Source organism: Anser anser, assembly GCF_964211835.1.
Source record: "Anser anser genome assembly, chromosome: 1".
Lineage (NCBI taxonomy): Eukaryota > Metazoa > Chordata > Aves > Anseriformes > Anatidae > Anser > Anser anser.
This window is the reverse complement of record NC_139720.1, coordinates 211,030,241-211,046,714: the sequence shown is the minus strand read 5'-3', so window position 1 is coordinate 211,046,714 and position 16,474 is coordinate 211,030,241. Positions and strand designations below refer to the sequence as shown.

The following is a 16,474-nucleotide window of genomic DNA, read 5'->3' as shown; positions in this document are numbered from 1 at the left end:
GCTGTGCACCAAGGTGAAAGGATTAAACCTCCCTGGCAGGATTCGTGTAGGAACCACCATTTCCCTCTGAGACCACTGTACCTCATCCTGTAAGCCCTCCTGCAGTGTGTAAGCCCTCTGTTTGTGCAGCTTTGTTTTTATCTTCGCTGCAAACACCCGAGCACCCTCTGGTCCTCCTTGCCCTTGGTTGTCCACATCTCTCCAGTCTCCTGTCCACACACTCCCTTCCTCCTCTCAGGTCTGCTCCAGCCCCAGGAGCTCCCCAGCCCCACCACGACGGTCAAGTGCTGCTGGATGGTTCACCAGGGTCTGTGCCTCTCCATAACACAGGCAGGGACAGCTTAGGTTTTCCTTTCCCCTCCTCTAGTCCTGCCGTAAACCCCAATGGGACAGACTTCACCCTGGCTGTGGGTGAGGGAGTATTTTCCACAGATGCTAAAGGATTTCTTGGTGCCTTGGCCATGTGACTACCGGGACAGTAACCAGGAGCACAACACTTCTTCATCGAGCTGGGTGTGAACTGGTTCCACGAGGTGTCCTGTTTGCTTTTCCCTTGGGAAGGTCTTTGTTACCTGCTCTGCATCCTGGGATTTATTCCGATTTTCATTTCTCCCGGTGGCTGCTGGCACATACGGGGAAGGAATTCCATGCCTTGTTCTGCAAGGGAGATGTGAACATCTCCAGGTTTAAGCCATACATTTCTACTTGAACAGATAATAAAAACTTTTTTTTTTTTTCTTTTGTAAATTTTAGGTGATGTTTTAAATACAGTTTGGCTCTCCAATCCTGTTTTGTTCTTATTCTAGGGGATTGGGAAAGGGGAAGAACGTGGCATTCAGATCATCATCATTCAGAGGTGTGTTTTTGCTGATTAAACATATCATCACAAATAAAAGGTGAAAGGGAAGTACAGGGTTTCAAAGTTAACTGTGCTGAAAAGCACTCAAACCTTTCTAAGCTTGCAATTTTGAGGTATTTTGGAGGCTAGATGTGCAAAAAAGCAGTAGCTTCCCTTGGAAAAGGGCAAAAGGATTGGTGTAGAGCAGCTCCAGATCTATGAAGCGTGCAGAAAGGATCCTAATGATGGTGTTAGCTCCCTACCCCCCTTCTTAATTTTCTTAATTTTTGTGTCCACTGACGGTTCGCTCCCCCTTGCCGGATATTCTCACCAGGAGCCCCGTTCCACCAGAAGTCCTCTCCCTGCTGAGGACCTGGGGGCCCTGATCCCACCCGTGGAGCCACCACCACGACCGCACAGTGCAGGACAGCCTCCCGCAAGCCACTTTATGCCTTTTAATGAGAATATTTCACTTGGACATACGTTTTTTTTCGTGTTACATTGCTCGGTGTGAATACAAAGAGGCCAGCAGATGCTAATACATATGACACACAGGCACACGCACACAAGAGTCCCAGCACCCCCTAAATGGTGGGGTGCACGGGAGGCCAACAGAGCTGTGAACGAAGGGACGAGGGTGGCGGTGGGGGAAAGCTGGCCCAGACCAGCACTGGAGAACATTGCTAGGCTGCATCGTCTACTGAGCGTGTTGTGGGCGGCAGGGGTGGCTGGAGGCTCGTCGTGGTGGTAAGGGGGATCTCCTAGCAGCCCTGGCTGGCTGGTGGACGTCTCCAAGCAGCATTTTGTTTGCTTTGGTGGAGAGACCGAGGTCCAAAGCCACTGCTGTATCCCCGTCAGATGCCGTGCTCCTGGTGGCCTGGCAGGTAGTGCTCCTGGTGCCACAGCGCTGGGAGACTGAGCCCAGTAAGCCCAGCAAGGGTTACTTGAGCTTAACTGGTTAGTGACACCAACATCAGCTCTCAGCAGACACTTCTCACCCCTCCTGATGCCACCTGCCCAGGAACGTGCTCCTCTGAAGCCTGGATTTTGGAAAGGCACCCCATGCTCCTTCCCCTACCTCCCCCCAGACGCGACATGCCTTTAGCCTCCTCTCTGCCGGCAGGTCCCAGCTCTGGTCCAAAGGAGCTGCTCCACACTGCGTGGTGCTGGGTGGACAATGGGACAACCAGCCAGCAGATCGGCAGGGCCAACCAAAGATGGAGAAAAACCCTCTGAAATCATGGGCCTGTGCTCTCTGAGAGTGCTTCAGGCTCCAACCGGGACTGGCAGAGAGCCCTTTTATACAGCAACACACACAAAAGCAAAACAAAATCATTAAGTTTTTTCCAGCTGTGATGGCCAAGTCCGTGTTTAGATCAGAGCCCTTTCTGCACATGGGCTTGGCCACAATCTTCCAAGAGCAGGAACTTCGAAATCCCTACGTCCACGTTGAAGCTTGCAGTAAAGATCCTCCCAGGGTTAATTTGTCTGGACACAAGGGGGGCAAAAGGAGATGACATCTTCTGAGCTTCACTTCCAGCTGAGCCCTTAGGTTGGGGAAGATGTGCCCCAGTCACTGGCTGTCACGGTGCCAGGGGGATCCTAGGGCGAGGAATTGTCCTGCAGGTCGCCCTCAGCCCTGAGTCATCGTCCAGATACCAGCGCAAATTGCGGGATATTTTTTTTTCTTTTTAATATTTTAAAAAATAAATAGAAGAAGAAACAGAACTTTAAAATTTGTTCTTTAAATATTTCCAGCATTGCACAGACAGCACTTCAGTACTCTAGCCTGTTCGATCAGTGGTTTGTTTGTTCTGATTCCTGGTTAAAATGTGCTCCTCCCAGCCTGCTTTTTCTTCCTGTCCTTAAGAACACGGTGTATTCTTCTGTGATGTCAAAAAACAAGCCCCGCAGTGTTCATCAGACACCTTTCCAGCATGGACTGGGGCTCTGCTACTCCTCTTCAAACCTGAAATGCCCATAAGCTCACCAAAAGCCGTTAGCATCTCAATAGCTCTCTCTTTACTTAAAATAAAAACACAAACCAAACCAAGCCACACGCACACGCACACACACACAAATCCTCTTCCCAGAGCCTTTTTGATGGCAGCTGTTGGGTTCAGGCAAACGTCCTGCCGGAGTTTCTTTGCTCAGTCACTGCCTGAGAGCAGTGGTGTCCCCTGGAAATCTTTGAGGTTTAAGGTGGAGTCGGGTTGCAGGGTGGGGAAGGAGGACGGGGGGGGGTCAGAGATAGTCATCCTCGCTCGAAGGGGAGGTGGGATTGGAGCCTTCGAGGTCAGAGTCCAGCGAACTCCCTGACGGCGTTCGGCTCATCTTCCACATCTGGGAGGCAAAGGTTCTCCCCCAGCTGCATGGGTACCCCACAGCCCTCAGCTGGCGAATTAGCCCCATGGCCACCTGCCAGTGGCTTCTTGCAGTTCACTTGCTACCCTTTGCACTCCTCTGTTTGCTCATGGCTGTTAGCATCTGGCTGATGTACGAGGTCAAAAGATCATCCATCTTGTAGCCCTGGTGAGGAGAGAGAAGATGTTACCTGCCTTTATAGCACAGCTTGGTCTCTGGCTCATGCCTCTTGAACACACTTGCTACAAGTCGTTAACTTATATATATGTTTCCAGGTATATTTTTCCCTTCTTTTTTTTTTTTCTTTTTCCTTCTTCCTTTTTCCACAGTTCTCCTTGAGTGATATGGCCCTGACACAAGGATCAAACACAATTTACAGTGCAAGTCTCTCCCAGGAGGCTGCTGAGGCTAAGGATGTGTGGAGCTTTGGAAGGGGAGTGGATTTTTCAAATGGCCAAAAATAATGTGAACGCCCCAAATTAATAACAGGACAGGACTTTTTATCCTACATGCTTTGAGTTTAAGATAGACTAAGCAGAAGTGTTTTGTTTTCTTTTTTTTTTTCCTTGTGGCTGTTAGTAGGTACAAGCTGGGCAAAGGATCTTGGTAAAAGGACACCCCCTGAGCCCACATCTGCTTTGATACGTTTTTCACTCCAGTGACATGGAGCAGTGTCCCATGTTCCTGGGTTGGCAATGCCCCAAGAACCTCAGGCTTGCCTGTAACTTGGAAGATGGACCTAATGAGAGCCCCAGTTGCTTGGGCAGAGCCATGGTGTGAGTGCTGCTTGTTTGCTTACTACAGGCTTGTCCAGTGCTACTGCCCTGGGGGCAGTGGCAGGGAAGTCTTGGATGAACTCTGTGCTGCCATAAAGCTCTCCATGGATGCATAGGAGGTGAGGCCTTACACACTTAACATATCCCCATACTTAATATCTAAATCATCCCTAGGAAAAGCTGTTCTGGAGATAGCAACCAGACAGTGCTGAAATCAAGGGGAAAAAATATAAAAATAAAAAAAGAAAAACACACATTGATGGGTCTTCTATGAGACCACTTTCAGTCCAGAGAATCCCTGAGACATGGCTTATGGGAAGCAGTTTATTTTAGCCTGCCAAAGTCAGGATTTTTTCTAACTGTGCCCATCAATCTTTAACACTCCTTACCAGGGATGTCTCGCAGAGCAGCTTGCTTCCCCTCACCAGGTTGCCGATAGTTATATGGAAGTAGGTGTTGCCACTGCTCCAGTTGGAGATCTTGGTGAAGGGGTGAGTGATGAGAATATCCTGGTGGGAACACAAGACTCACACTCAACACGAGAGCCTCAACCTTTAACTTTCCTTCAAGCAGACCAAGGATGTCTGCTGAAATGAGAATATACCATGGCCTCACAGGAACAGCAGTGAAGTGCAAGACTGCGGATCCTCCATTCTCGTGGAGGACTGCTCTACTGGAAGGTCCATGTGGCTGGTGGAATAGCACAGCCTTTGGGATTAACCCTGTAAGGGGTTGGGGAGTTGGCTCAGGAGCACCTGGTGAAGACCTCAGTCTTGCTTACCTTGGTTTTGGGATCAATGAGGCTCACTCCATGCTTATTGATGGCAATTAGAAGGATTTCTGGATAATTTGGCTCTGTAGTTTGCTGTTGGAAATGAGATGAACTGGTTAGGGGAAGCGTCGTGCTAAATCAGGTGCTTTCCTATTTCCTCACCCAGTATCTTCTGCCAGCATTTGCATTTACATTTGGCAGCTAAATCACTCTGGGTGGAAAAATCACAGGATATTATTCAGATCCACTATGCCATCTAATGAACATGACAGAAATTAAGGTGCCTAAGTTCAAAGATATCATGAACGGTTTCAGCGTCATGTTTCCACACCATGCTTAATGTATGGTCCCTGAGTATGGGGGGTTGCAATAAGGTGCCCAGAGTTCTTGGACTTCATCACTACTGGCCTCCCCTGCCTGTGATGGGAACCTGGTGCCATGATGGGTGATCTGGATTGGGTTCACAGTGTGTGCAGGTGTGTGAAAATTACACGTTCCCCTTTCCCTTCACAAAACAGAGAATGGCTCTTGCCTCCTCAGCAGTACAGCTGCGAGGATAGACCTGAAGAGGACTGAGATACGTTGATGCTCTACAATGCCCCAGTATTGTAAAGAGACAGGGCAGCCATAAATGAGTATCTCAGCCCTTTACTGATGGAGAGACTTACATCCTTTCCCTGTCTTATCAGGGTTGTTCCACTCCAGGCACTGGGACAACCCTGCATACCTGGAACCCCTCCATGATACGGGACTTCTGATACTGTCTCAAAGCTGCCAGGGAACCCCCAGGCAGAGCAGGTACCTTCACTTCAAAGAATGCTGATCCAAATGTAGGCCACTTGAAGATAATCTTTAGGAAGGCAAGCTTGGCTTCTTCTCTCGTTTTGCCTGCGTGCTTATTGTAGTATGCCACGATGGACTGCAACAGAGAGGACAGCAGAGCTGGAGGGTTTGCATTACCTTGGACCAAAGATTTTTGCAGGTAAAGAAGCATCATGCTACAAAGACGGACTATCCTACCAGAAACCATAATTGCTTCACGGTAACTGGGCTTTCGCTGAGATTCATTAACAAACCACAGCATATGGTGAACCTGTGATCAGTTCTTCCTGCCTATTAGCTGTTCTCAGATGGCAAGTTTCTTGGGATGAGTAAATATTAATTGGGCCAAGAAAGTAGCTGGAGAAGTTTTCCAGGTGGAGACATCTATTCTAGTCTCTGCTCCAATGAACACTTCACAGAAGTGTTGGTGGGTCACTGGAGCAGAGCCTGGAACTAAAGTAGGTCCTTTCTTAGAAGCTGTACTGATGACTCCATTATAGGGATTATAAATTTTGATCTTTCAATTTTGGGAGCAGAAGGGACTGAGGGGACTTCGACACAGAGAAGCCAATAATTTGCTTGTTAGACACATGGCCAAGTTCAAGTCCCAGCAAACAGAAAGGACTTACAAGATTGTTTCTTGGCAGTGAGACATCTACATTACTTTATGGCCTAGTGTTGTGGTTTAACCCGGCTGGCAGCTAAACACCACACAGCCGTTCGCTCACCCTCCCCCCTCCCTCTCTGGGATGGGGGGAGAGAAACGGGAAAGTGAAGCCTGTGAGTTGAGATAAAGACGGTTTATTAAGACAGGAAAATAATAATAACAATAATAATAATAATAGTGATAATGGTAATAGTATTAACAATAATAATGTGTAAGAAAACAAGTGATGCACAATGCAATTGCTCACCACCCGCTGACCGATGCCCAGCCTATTCCCGAGCAGCCGGCCCCCCCACCCCGGCCAGCCACCCCTATATATTGTTTAGCATGACGTCAGATGGTATGGAATACCCCTTTGGCCAGTTTGGGTCAGCTGTCCTGGGTCTGTCCCCTCCCAGCTCCTGCTGCACCCCCAGCCTGCTCGCTGGCAGGACAGAGCAAGAAGCCGAAAAGTCCTTGGCCTGGTGTAAACACTGCTCTGCAACAATTAAAACATCAGCATGTTATCAGCGCTCTTCTCATCCTAATCCAAAACATAGCACCCTACCAGCTACTATGAGCTACTTAACTCTGTCCTAACTGGAACCAGGACACCTAGACTTGTCCGTACCTGTGCCACAGCTCTCCTTGTGTAAAGCGGGGAGAATTGCCTTTCTGCTCAGCAGTCTGCCTTCAACAACAAAGCTTTACATGAGACCATCCCCTAGATGTGTCCATACAGCACTGCATCCACCACTACAGTCACAGCAACGTGCAGCACAAAGCCCACAACGTGTGTGTGTGTCTGAACACATGTACAATTCCTTCTCTTGGTGCTGTTGGAGAGATTGTGGCCCTTTTAAGGCTCAAGAGGGACCATGGGTCACTCCTTCTGGCAACCTGACTTCAGTGTTGAACATCAGACAAGTCACACGAGATGCTGGGTTTCCCCCCACCAAGCCTGACCTATGACTAAAGCTGCTGTTTTACCCGCTTCCAGTCATCTGGAGAGAGCTGCCGGACGAGGTCCTGAGGCACCAGCTCCTTCAGAAGCTTGGGGATGCTGGGGAAATAGGATTTGTCATCCTCAAACTTCACCCGGTAGATGAGAGCTGCCAACTGCAGGACCTCTTCCCGTGTACACTTGTGGTAGCCGCGCAGGTACTTTGGTAACTCCTGTATGTGGAAGAAAGCCATTCAGAAATAGAGGGGGTGACCTCAGACCTTCACCCTCTGGTGCTAAATCACATTTTTGGAGGTCTCCAGCTCCTGGATATGAGGCTCTGCCTTAGGAACACTCATAGTTGTTGTACCAAGTGTGGTGGACAGGCAGCTGCTCAGCTGAGACCACACTTGATGTCTAAAGATCCTCTCTGGCCTGAAACGTTCTCGTGTTACAGGGTGGTCCCTGTGGTAGGTATCAGATGTGTGAACCTACAGTCTTGTTCTCCCTCCCTCATTGCTGAAAATCCAACCCTTGTAATGGACAATTGGAATTGAATGGGTTTTTTTTCCTCCCTTTATTTTTCCTTTTCATTTTTTTTTCAATCTATTCCCCCATTACGAAAAGATGCTTGAAAATGTGTCAGGTAACTATCAAAGCATCAGAGGCTATGATAATATTAGGATAATTGCTTTATCCAGGCAAGAACACAGGGAACATCTGTGTATTTGCATACTTGTATGAAAAAGCTTTGGGACATGCACATGTCTCTTTCTTCCCAGATGAAACAAGTGCAGAAGAGCTGCAGCTTCTTGACTGGCTGCTGGGACCATCACAGCTCACGCCCAAGAATGAAGGAGCTGAAAACCTTCAGAATGCTTGTGAATTTGTACTCCCTGCTAAGGCTGAGTGCTACTGTGTCCCACTTCTTGCTACTTTCCCAAGAACATCTGGCCCAAATCTCAGCTGAGTTGGTTGCCTTACAGTGCATGAAGCCTGGTCCTTGCCATACAACCCAACTGTTCTTCATAGCTCTCTGTTGAAGGCAGGACTTTGTTCTGTTAAAAGTAAAACTTCATGCATCTGCACATACACAGTCTTTCCACCCTAATTCCTCCCAAAGTCTCTGCTGCTATCTCAGGTTCCCAGAGCACCTGGTAATAGTGGAAGATCGAATCTGCCATCGAATCCTTTCCAGGCGTTGTGTTGGTCCAGAGCTTTTTCATGAAGAACACTTGGTAGGTGAGGGAAGGCACTATACCTGTGCGAAGGAAGCAGGGAGCAGATCTGAGAGCAATGCTGAGAGCACCAGCCAGGTCATCTGTCAGGTTTTGCCCCCAGGGCTGGCACGGGCAGCACAACCACAGCAGCGTGGCCCATCTTTAAAAGGGCTGGAGGGCTCAAGGAGGGCTGTGCGTGACCCCAAAGGGAGAAAAGTCACTGTTACCATCTTTCGCTGGTCTTGCTTTCTTTATCCAGTCCGTCAGGTGTCTCACAAAGTCAAAGAAGAAATCGCCCTCGGGCACACTGATGACCTGGGGGCACAGCACATGGTTACAAAGGCTGAGGAAGCAGCGAGAGGCCACAGGCAGGGCTGGCTGTTGCCCCATCTCCTGCAGTTTTTGCTCACTGCTTTGTCTCAATTAGACTTCTCTGCTACAAACTGCTGATGCCAGAAAGCCATTGCCAACAACTCGCTCTAATTCCACCCATTAATTCTTATTGCACCTTCCTGTTTCCCTGGAGCAATTAATTTCCCTTCCTGATGACTATCTCTGTAGATTTCTTCCAGTTGCCCAAGGCAGCTCTAAGCTTGCACATTTTTCTTAATCCTTATAAACCAGCCAAAACCAGGACACCGTCTCAGCAACATGGGTCTTCTACCTCTTTCTCCTGATGGACCCTATCTCCTTTGCCCCAGATCAATGCAGCACCACAGGAACAGCTACCCAGAGGGGACCAGGCTGGCTCCATCTGGCAGTCCCCATGTGCTCTTTAACATTCAATTAATTCGCAATGCAGTGACCTCTTTGGGCAAAAAATGACAAAAATGACAACAAAGGCAAAAAAAGAGTGACTCTTGCCTCACTCTGGATCACACAGGGATTCGGTGGGCCACAATTAGTGTGAGATCCTGCACATAGGGTGGCACTGGCTGCATCACTCAGTCAGCAGGACACAGCAGGCTGCCACAGTGCTATCATCGGGCGTTAAAGCCACCTGCTCTCAACACAGGAGACCTTTGCCTGTTTGTGTTTTAAGCCCTTTGGGATGATTGCTGTGAAGCACCGAGTGTTTTGGCATTACCCCAGCCTCTGTGTGGGTCACTCACCTTGTCAGAGATTTTGACGAAGAGGCTGAAGCCTTCAGAAGATTTTAGGAGCAGCCTGTTGGAGATGTTCTGGCAGAAATCCTTGGCTTTTGTGCTGGACTCCACCTCAAATGCCTACAAAGAAAGGAAGATCATCACCACTGCTACCTCAAGATTAATTTCTGCTTCATGCTCTCTTCGAGGAGCTCTAGGCTCAGATATGTGAAAAGATGTAAGTGCCCACCACCAACGAAAGAAGTGATTTTATGGATTGTGGCTCTGGACATGTGAAAAGGAAATTTGCAGAAGTTCAGCCATGAACTTCTTATTGGGAACTTATTGGGAACTTAAACTTCTGCCAGTCCCATGCATGGCCACGTTTGCCTGAACCACCAGAACCCATGTTCCACCTACCATGAGAGAATGGCCTGGAGCTCAGTGCCACTGCCCCTCAGTGCAAATGCGTGTTGTACCACAGGGACACTACTTGGCCAGCCCACCTGGGTGACTGCCATGGTCAAAGGGACCACAGACACGTGCCGAAGTCCCCTCTGCCTCCTTCTACTGGCTCTCACACAGATGCGTGTGTATAAAGCAGCTTATTACTAGTCACATAGAAAAAATACTCAGAGTGATAAGAAGTCCCAGGAGATCTGTAAAACCCCGTTACAGAAAAACATGGGCACACACACAGCTACTGGAGAAGAATACCCTTTTCCCTTCATGGGTGTGCACTGCTTTTCACATAAACTCCCTTGGAAATACAAGAATTTAGTTGTGCCCAAGGGCATGATGAAAGAGAGGAGCAGGCAAGCCTCACTGGGAGACTAATCAGTAGCATGAGAGAGCAGTACCTGCAAGGACATGCCTATCTGCTCCAGCCTCAATTTATCTACATGCCTTATTAATGTCTAAGATGATTAATGAAAGGTTCCTGAGTGCAGATGTTATGATTTCTGCGTCATCTCAGGTCAGAATGGGGAATAATTTTAGTTTCCTTCTTGCCAGCTCCCAGCCCAGTCCCTGGGACTGGTACCCAGCTGGGTATGGTTTGGTGGACTGAATCTGTCAGTTGAGGCTGCAAATAACTGATGGCCAAGGCCTGTGAACCACTGAGGGCGTGGATGGAGATGAACACATCCTGTTTCTCTCTTCCTGGAGTCAAAATTTGCAGTGAAGACTGACTCAGCACCCATGTCTGGAGAAGGTGAATTGCAGGAAATCAGACCCCTGAGCTCCAGTCTTCTATCCTGCCTCACCAAGGTAGATAAGGATGGATCTTTCTGATGCTGCTGTTTCAGACTCTTCTGGGAAGGCTGAATTTTTTCTGAATCAGAAACAACAGTAGCCTTTTCTGGGATTTTAATAAGAAAATTGACATCCATCCTGACAAAAATGAAGTTTCCTTCTATCCCATTTACCTCATCGGTGTCATCAGGAAAGTAAACCTTGTGGAAAATCTGGGTGGTTTTGTGTTGAATGGCTTCCACTTCTACGAGATGGGGAGGGTACTTTCTGGATCCATTCCTGCAAAACAGGGAGAGGCAAGTGCCATAGCATCAGCAACATCCTCCACCCAAAGTCCTTTTAGTTCAGTTTGGCTGAATGCAGAGAAAGGCTGTGAGCTTCCAGTGTCCCTCCAACTACTACCAAAACATCTCCTACTTGTAATTTCTAATGCATATTTGGATGCTGTGGCATGGTCAGGACTAGGAGGTCTTTTGGTGCTGTACCTTAGGGCTTTCTGGAGTCTTTGGATGCAGTCTGCTGCCAACGGGTGATGTTTTCGGGACTGCAGAAACCTCTGGACATGGGGCAGGAGGATGTTACTTGGAGGGAAAAGGCCTGTACACAACCACAGCAGCTCCCAGCCTTTCTCTTCACTGTACCTAAACGAGGAGAGATCCAGGAGGAAAAAAGTTATGGCATGGACACTGCTCTGTGCTTTGGCATGGGTGGGTGGTTCTCAGCTAGAGGGGAGGAGACATGCTTAGGCTCCAGATCTCCTTTGCCCAACAGAGGCTAGTGTCTTTGGGCCAAGCAAAACCAACGACTCTTACTTGATGTGGTTGTCCGTAAGCTGCTTCAGGGTCTGGCAGTAGATTTCATCCTTCAGAGGCTCAGCTTTCAAGGCACCTTCAAATATTTGGTCTGTCAGCTCATTGACTGAGCGGGTCCTTTTGGATGGGTAGTCACCCATGTACTTCAGCACTGGTGGGAGGCAGGAGTCAAGGATCAGCTAAGCGGGAGGTCTGGAGAAGCCCTTCTGTTGATGATGTGATAAAAGACATCCCACATTTGACTACAGAAGTGGCTGCAATTTGGTGGAGGGGGCACAGTGGTAAGGCTTTAAATTTCTTTAGGAGATGTCCAGCGAGCTCTCTCTCTTTTTCATGCATCATCTCAGGTCAGAAAGAACCACTTTGTGGTTGGGATGTAGGCCTAGGGAAGTTCTGTGACTACTGTGTTACCTGATCACACATAGTGATACCACTATAAAAGACCAGATTTTCAGCTGGTGTCATGAGGCAGAGCTCTGCAGACAGCACTGGAGCTGTGGTAACATAAACCAAATGATGACCTTCACCACTTCACCATATTGTACCTATTCTGCATGACAACAGGTCACAGTATTCTGAATAAATGTGTTTAACATGGAAAGGAGAATGATAAAATTGCAGATGTTCTCAATTTTTACCAGTCCTTTTAGTTCCTACTACTGCTGTTATTTGCTGCTAGGAGGAAAACTGTAGCAGCAGTAACTGTGCTGTAGCATCAGTACCGGGTTTATACCAACAGAACTGTTCGAACTAAAGTCTGTATCCTAGAGCAAAACCCTACCAAAACACAAAGGCGACTTCCACAGGTTAGATTTATATTTGTACTCAGCTTCTTTCTCCCATGCTGTCTTTATTCTGCCAGGAAAGTGATACTCAGGCATCAAGCCCTGTCCCTGAGGCCATGAGGACTAGTTTGTATCCATAATGATTAGGTCTACTCCCTTCTACAGCAGATGCATCCTGGAGAGTTGAAGCAAGCCAAAACAGAACTGTTGAGTTAACCGCTAAGCGATGTGTACCTGCAAGACTCAGTAACTTACTCCCTGGACCTTGCTTATGGAGAAGACACCCATCAGCTCTCAAGGATGCTCAAATACAGATTTCGGGATCAGATCCATCTCCAAGTCCATGACATGGTCCCAAAGCCCTTAAGAGGGACCAGAAACCTTTCTATGGGCTTTAGTTGGGTCTCTGAAGAAGCTGCTCAGCCCTTTGCCTGTCAGCCCTGTTGCCCAAGGGGTGCCCCAGGAAGTGGAAGGATATCAATGAAGGCCATGCAGGCTTCTTGGGACAGCTCCTCGCTCCCCAGGATCTTCTTCAGCAACGGCTGTTTGATGGGCTCACGGGTGTAACACCACAACTTGTCCTTCCCACGGCTCTTGGTGATCATGACCCTGCTCAGGGTGTGCTTGGGTGGTGGCCTGGTGGCAAAGGAAAAGCAAAAGGAAAGGTGGAGAGGTTACAGGGATAAAATGGACTGTGTGTAACCAGTGCTTCACCTGGAAGGCTGTTCACAACACCAGAATAAAGAACTCTTACACCAAGTGGCTATTCACAGTTTTACAGAGTATCTGTCTCCCGCTGTGTCCAAAGGTAGTCATTTTTCCTTTCCTAGGGCTCAGAAAAGTCCCTTTTGGACCCTACCCAAGCACCTTTTCTACTGAAATAAAAAAAAAAAAAAAAAAAAAAAAAAGCTTCTAACCACAAGAGAAGGGGTGATGGCAATGGGTGGTGAGGGAGATGGGCAGCAACAATGAAAGAATATTGCCCAGTAGAACAAACCCACCAGGGTGAAGACATCTCACAGGACTTGGTCTGTCTCCATGGGCTGCCAACCCCTCTAAACAGGAGCGGGAGTTTTTTGATCAGTCTGGTAAGCTACATTCAGCAGTGGTGCATGCTTTGGAGCTGAGATGAAAATGTCCCCACGTAATTCACCTGCTGCCTACGTGGTCTCAGGCTGTGTAAGGGATCACTGGGAAGGAATACTAGACCACTAAGCACAGCCTCCCACAGATTCACAGATTCACAGATTTCTCTAGGTTGGAAGAGACCTCAAGATCATCGAGTCCAACCTCCGACCTAACACTAAGTACTCCACTAAACCATATCCCTAAGTTCTACATCTAAACGTCTTTTAAAGACCTCCAGGGATGGTGACTCCACCACCTCCCTGGGCAGCCCGTTCCAATGCTTAATAACCCTTTCGGTAAAGAAGTACTTCCTAACATCCAACCTAAAACTCCCCTGTCGCAACTTTAGCCCATTCCCCCTCGTCCTGTCACTAGGCACGTGGGAGAATAGACCAACCCCCACCTCTCTACAGCCTCCTTTCAGGTAACTGTAGAGAGCGATGAGGTCGCCCCTGAGCCTCCTCTTCTCCAGGCTGAACAAGCCCAGCTCCCTCAGCCGCTCCTCGTAAGACTTGTTCTCCAGACCCCTCACAAGCTTGGTCGCCCTTCTCTGGACTCGCTCGAGCACGTCCATGTCCTTCCTGTAGCGAGGGGCCCAAAACTGAACACAGTACTCGAGGTGCGGCCTCACCAGAGCCGAGTACAGGGGGACAATCACTTCCCTAGACCTGCTGGCCACACTGCTTCTTATACAAGCCAGGATGCTGTTGGCCTTCTTGGCCACCTGAGCACACTGCTGGCTCATATTCAGCCGACTATCCACCAATACTCCCAGGTCCTTCTCGGCCAGGCAGCTTTCCAGCCACTCATCTCCCAGCCTGTAGCGCTGCTTGGGGTTGTTGCGCCCCAGGTGCAGGACCCGGCACTTGGCCTTGTTGAACTTCATGCAGTTGACCTCACCCATTGCTCCAGCCTATCCAGATCCTCCTGCAGAGCCTTCCTGCCCTCGAGCAGATCGACACACGCACTTAGCTTGGTGTCATCTGCAAACTTACTGAGGGTGCACTGGACGCCCTCATCCAGATCATCAATAAAGATATTAAAGAGGACCGGCCCCAGTACCGAGCCCTGGGGGACTCCACTAGTGACCGGCCTCCAACCAGATTTGACTCCATTCACCACAACTCTCTGGGCCCGGCCATCCAGCCAGTTTCTAACCCAGCGAAGCGTACGCCAGTCCAAGCCCCGAGCAGCCAGTTTCTTGAGGAGAATGTTGTGGGGAACGGTGTCAAAAGCCTTACTGAGGTCAAGGTAAACCACATCCACAGCCTTTCCCTCATCCACCAAGCGCGTCACTTGGTCATAGAAGGAGATCAAAGATCTCCTGAAGATGGGTACTTCAGCTGTGACCGCTTTAGCCTTTTGAATGGGTCTGGTTTGGTTTTGTTGATGGAGTTTTCTTTTGTTAACCAGAGATTCTAAGCCTTGGAGATGGGGAGAAAAAATGGGTTGAGGCAGGATTGCATGGGGCAGCCTTTCTCTCTGTCAAGCCAAATGGCCTGGGGGGGAGCCAGCCCCAGAAAAGGGGCCCCTCAGCCCCCCCAGCCCTCCTCCTTGTCCACATGAGGGCATCTTCCAGGCCTCTCCCAACGCAGCCGCCTTTGGCCTCGCACGGGCCACTCCATCACAGAGCCTTGCTGAGGTCACAGTGGCCACCGCTGTCACGCCTTTGCCCCGGGCCCTATAAAAGAGGCCCCCTGCCGCTGGCCCGCCACTTGCTCAGCGACTCGGTCCTCTGAGAGCCAGCGTAAGCGGCAGGAGGAAGGCCAGAGAAAGGAGCAAGGCGAGCGGCAGCCCTCCTCGGTGTGAGGACCGCGAAGCGATCTGAGGAAGCACCGAGAAGATGGCAGCTAATGGGAGAAAGATGTCTCATGGGCAGAGGGACAGCACCTGCGGCACAAAAGACATCAGTGCCTGGGGGAAGCCTGCTGCCCGGCCCAGAGACGATTATTGGAGATATCACTGGCACCGCAGCGATGCGGGGAACAGGCCGGCCCCTCAGACATCCAGCAGCAGGGGGCCTGGGCCTAACCAGAGGTGCAGTGGTGGTGTGGAGCGAAGACGGGAGCGTGATGCGGAGAGCCGTGGGGAGCAGAGGCGTGCCCATCGGCCAGATCGCAGCGAGGGACCCAGCCGTGGCCGTAAAAGAGATGGCGGCGTGAAACCCACGAATGAATATCAAGTGGAGAGTGGCATGGGACCAGGCAATGGAACTGGGCGACCCCCTCGTTCGGCACCCTGGCCGGAGAACACAGCTGATGGGAGGCATCCCGTGTGGGCAGTCCCAGGCAAGGACTGGCTTGTCCTCCTGCCTGACACCGTGGAGCCCATGGAGGTGGATCCACAAGAAGAGGCGGAGGAACCCATGGAAGTGGATCCACCTCGGCCACATCAGACCTGGGACTACCCCGGCAGCTCTCTGCTGCGTGCCATGAGAGAACACCGGTAGCTACGCAGCAGGGCCCGGCGAGCTCCCTACTCCTCGTCGCGCAGGCTCCATCCCAGGCATTAGCTTGGAGCCACCAAACACCTGGCAATAAAGAACTCTTGCTGATATTCAGGGCTTGTGTGCGTGTTTCTTTCCCACCCGCCAGCCCTTGTGCGAGAGGTGTCAGCCCCTCTGCACAGAGCCTCGAGGAAGAGCACAAGAGAGGACCCAGCTCCCTTCGGGCTGCTGCGCTGGGCTGACAGGAGGAGTCCCCAGGGGCCACCATGCGCCTTTAACATTTGTGAAAATAAACTGAGGGGTGAAAATAGTAGTGTGGAAGCGATTAGAGGTGGCTAATTTCTTATATTAGGAGTGAGTTTCTATACCTGAGTAATTGGTAACGACAGACACGGAGAAGGCTGAGGTACTCAGCAACTTCTTTGCCTCCGTCTGCACTGGTAGATGGGCTTCCCAAGTCTTTCATTTCCCTGAACCTGTAGGTGGAGGCTGGGGGAGCAAAGTCCCACCCACGGTAAGTGAAGAGCAGGTTCGAGACCACCTGCTGAATGTAAACAGGTCCAGGTCTATGGGACCTGATGAC

At 49.8% G+C, this 16,474-nt stretch overlaps 1 protein-coding gene across 1 annotated transcript; it reads right to left on the bottom strand.

The window, feature by feature from the left end:
- Window positions 1-19: 19 nt before the first annotated feature.
- Window positions 20-13,214, bottom strand: LOC310883979 (unconventional myosin-VIIa-like). The gene is made up of 12 exons (XM_083805107.1): window positions 12,796-13,214; window positions 11,533-11,686; window positions 11,206-11,361; window positions 10,894-10,999; window positions 9,494-9,607; window positions 8,609-8,696; window positions 8,316-8,422; window positions 7,209-7,394; window positions 5,553-5,669; window positions 4,760-4,843; window positions 4,368-4,487; window positions 20-3,367 (listed from the first exon to the last, which is right to left on the bottom strand). The coding sequence occupies exons 1-12, from the start codon at window positions 12,920-12,922 to the stop codon at window positions 3,278-3,280; spliced, it is 1,449 nt and encodes a 482-aa protein (XP_083661233.1). The 5' UTR covers window positions 12,923-13,214; the 3' UTR covers window positions 20-3,277.
- Window positions 13,215-16,474: the final 3,260 nt, after the last annotated feature.

What these genes read in the sequence shown, in the direction of transcription:
- LOC310883979 (XM_083805107.1), bottom strand. Translation starts at nt 12,922, where the DNA reads ATGATCACCAAGAGCCGTGGGAAGGACAAGTTGTGGTGTTACACCCGT. An exon ending in CAGCATTCTTTGAAGTGAAG is followed by an intron (nt 4,844 to 5,552) that starts GTACCTGCTCTG and finishes CATTTCCAACAG; the next exon opens with CAAACTACAGAGCCAAATTA. An exon ending in TGCTCTGCGAGACATCCCTG is followed by an intron (nt 3,368 to 4,367) that starts GTAAGGAGTGTT and finishes TCTCCTCACCAG; the next exon opens with GGCTACAAGATGGATGATCT.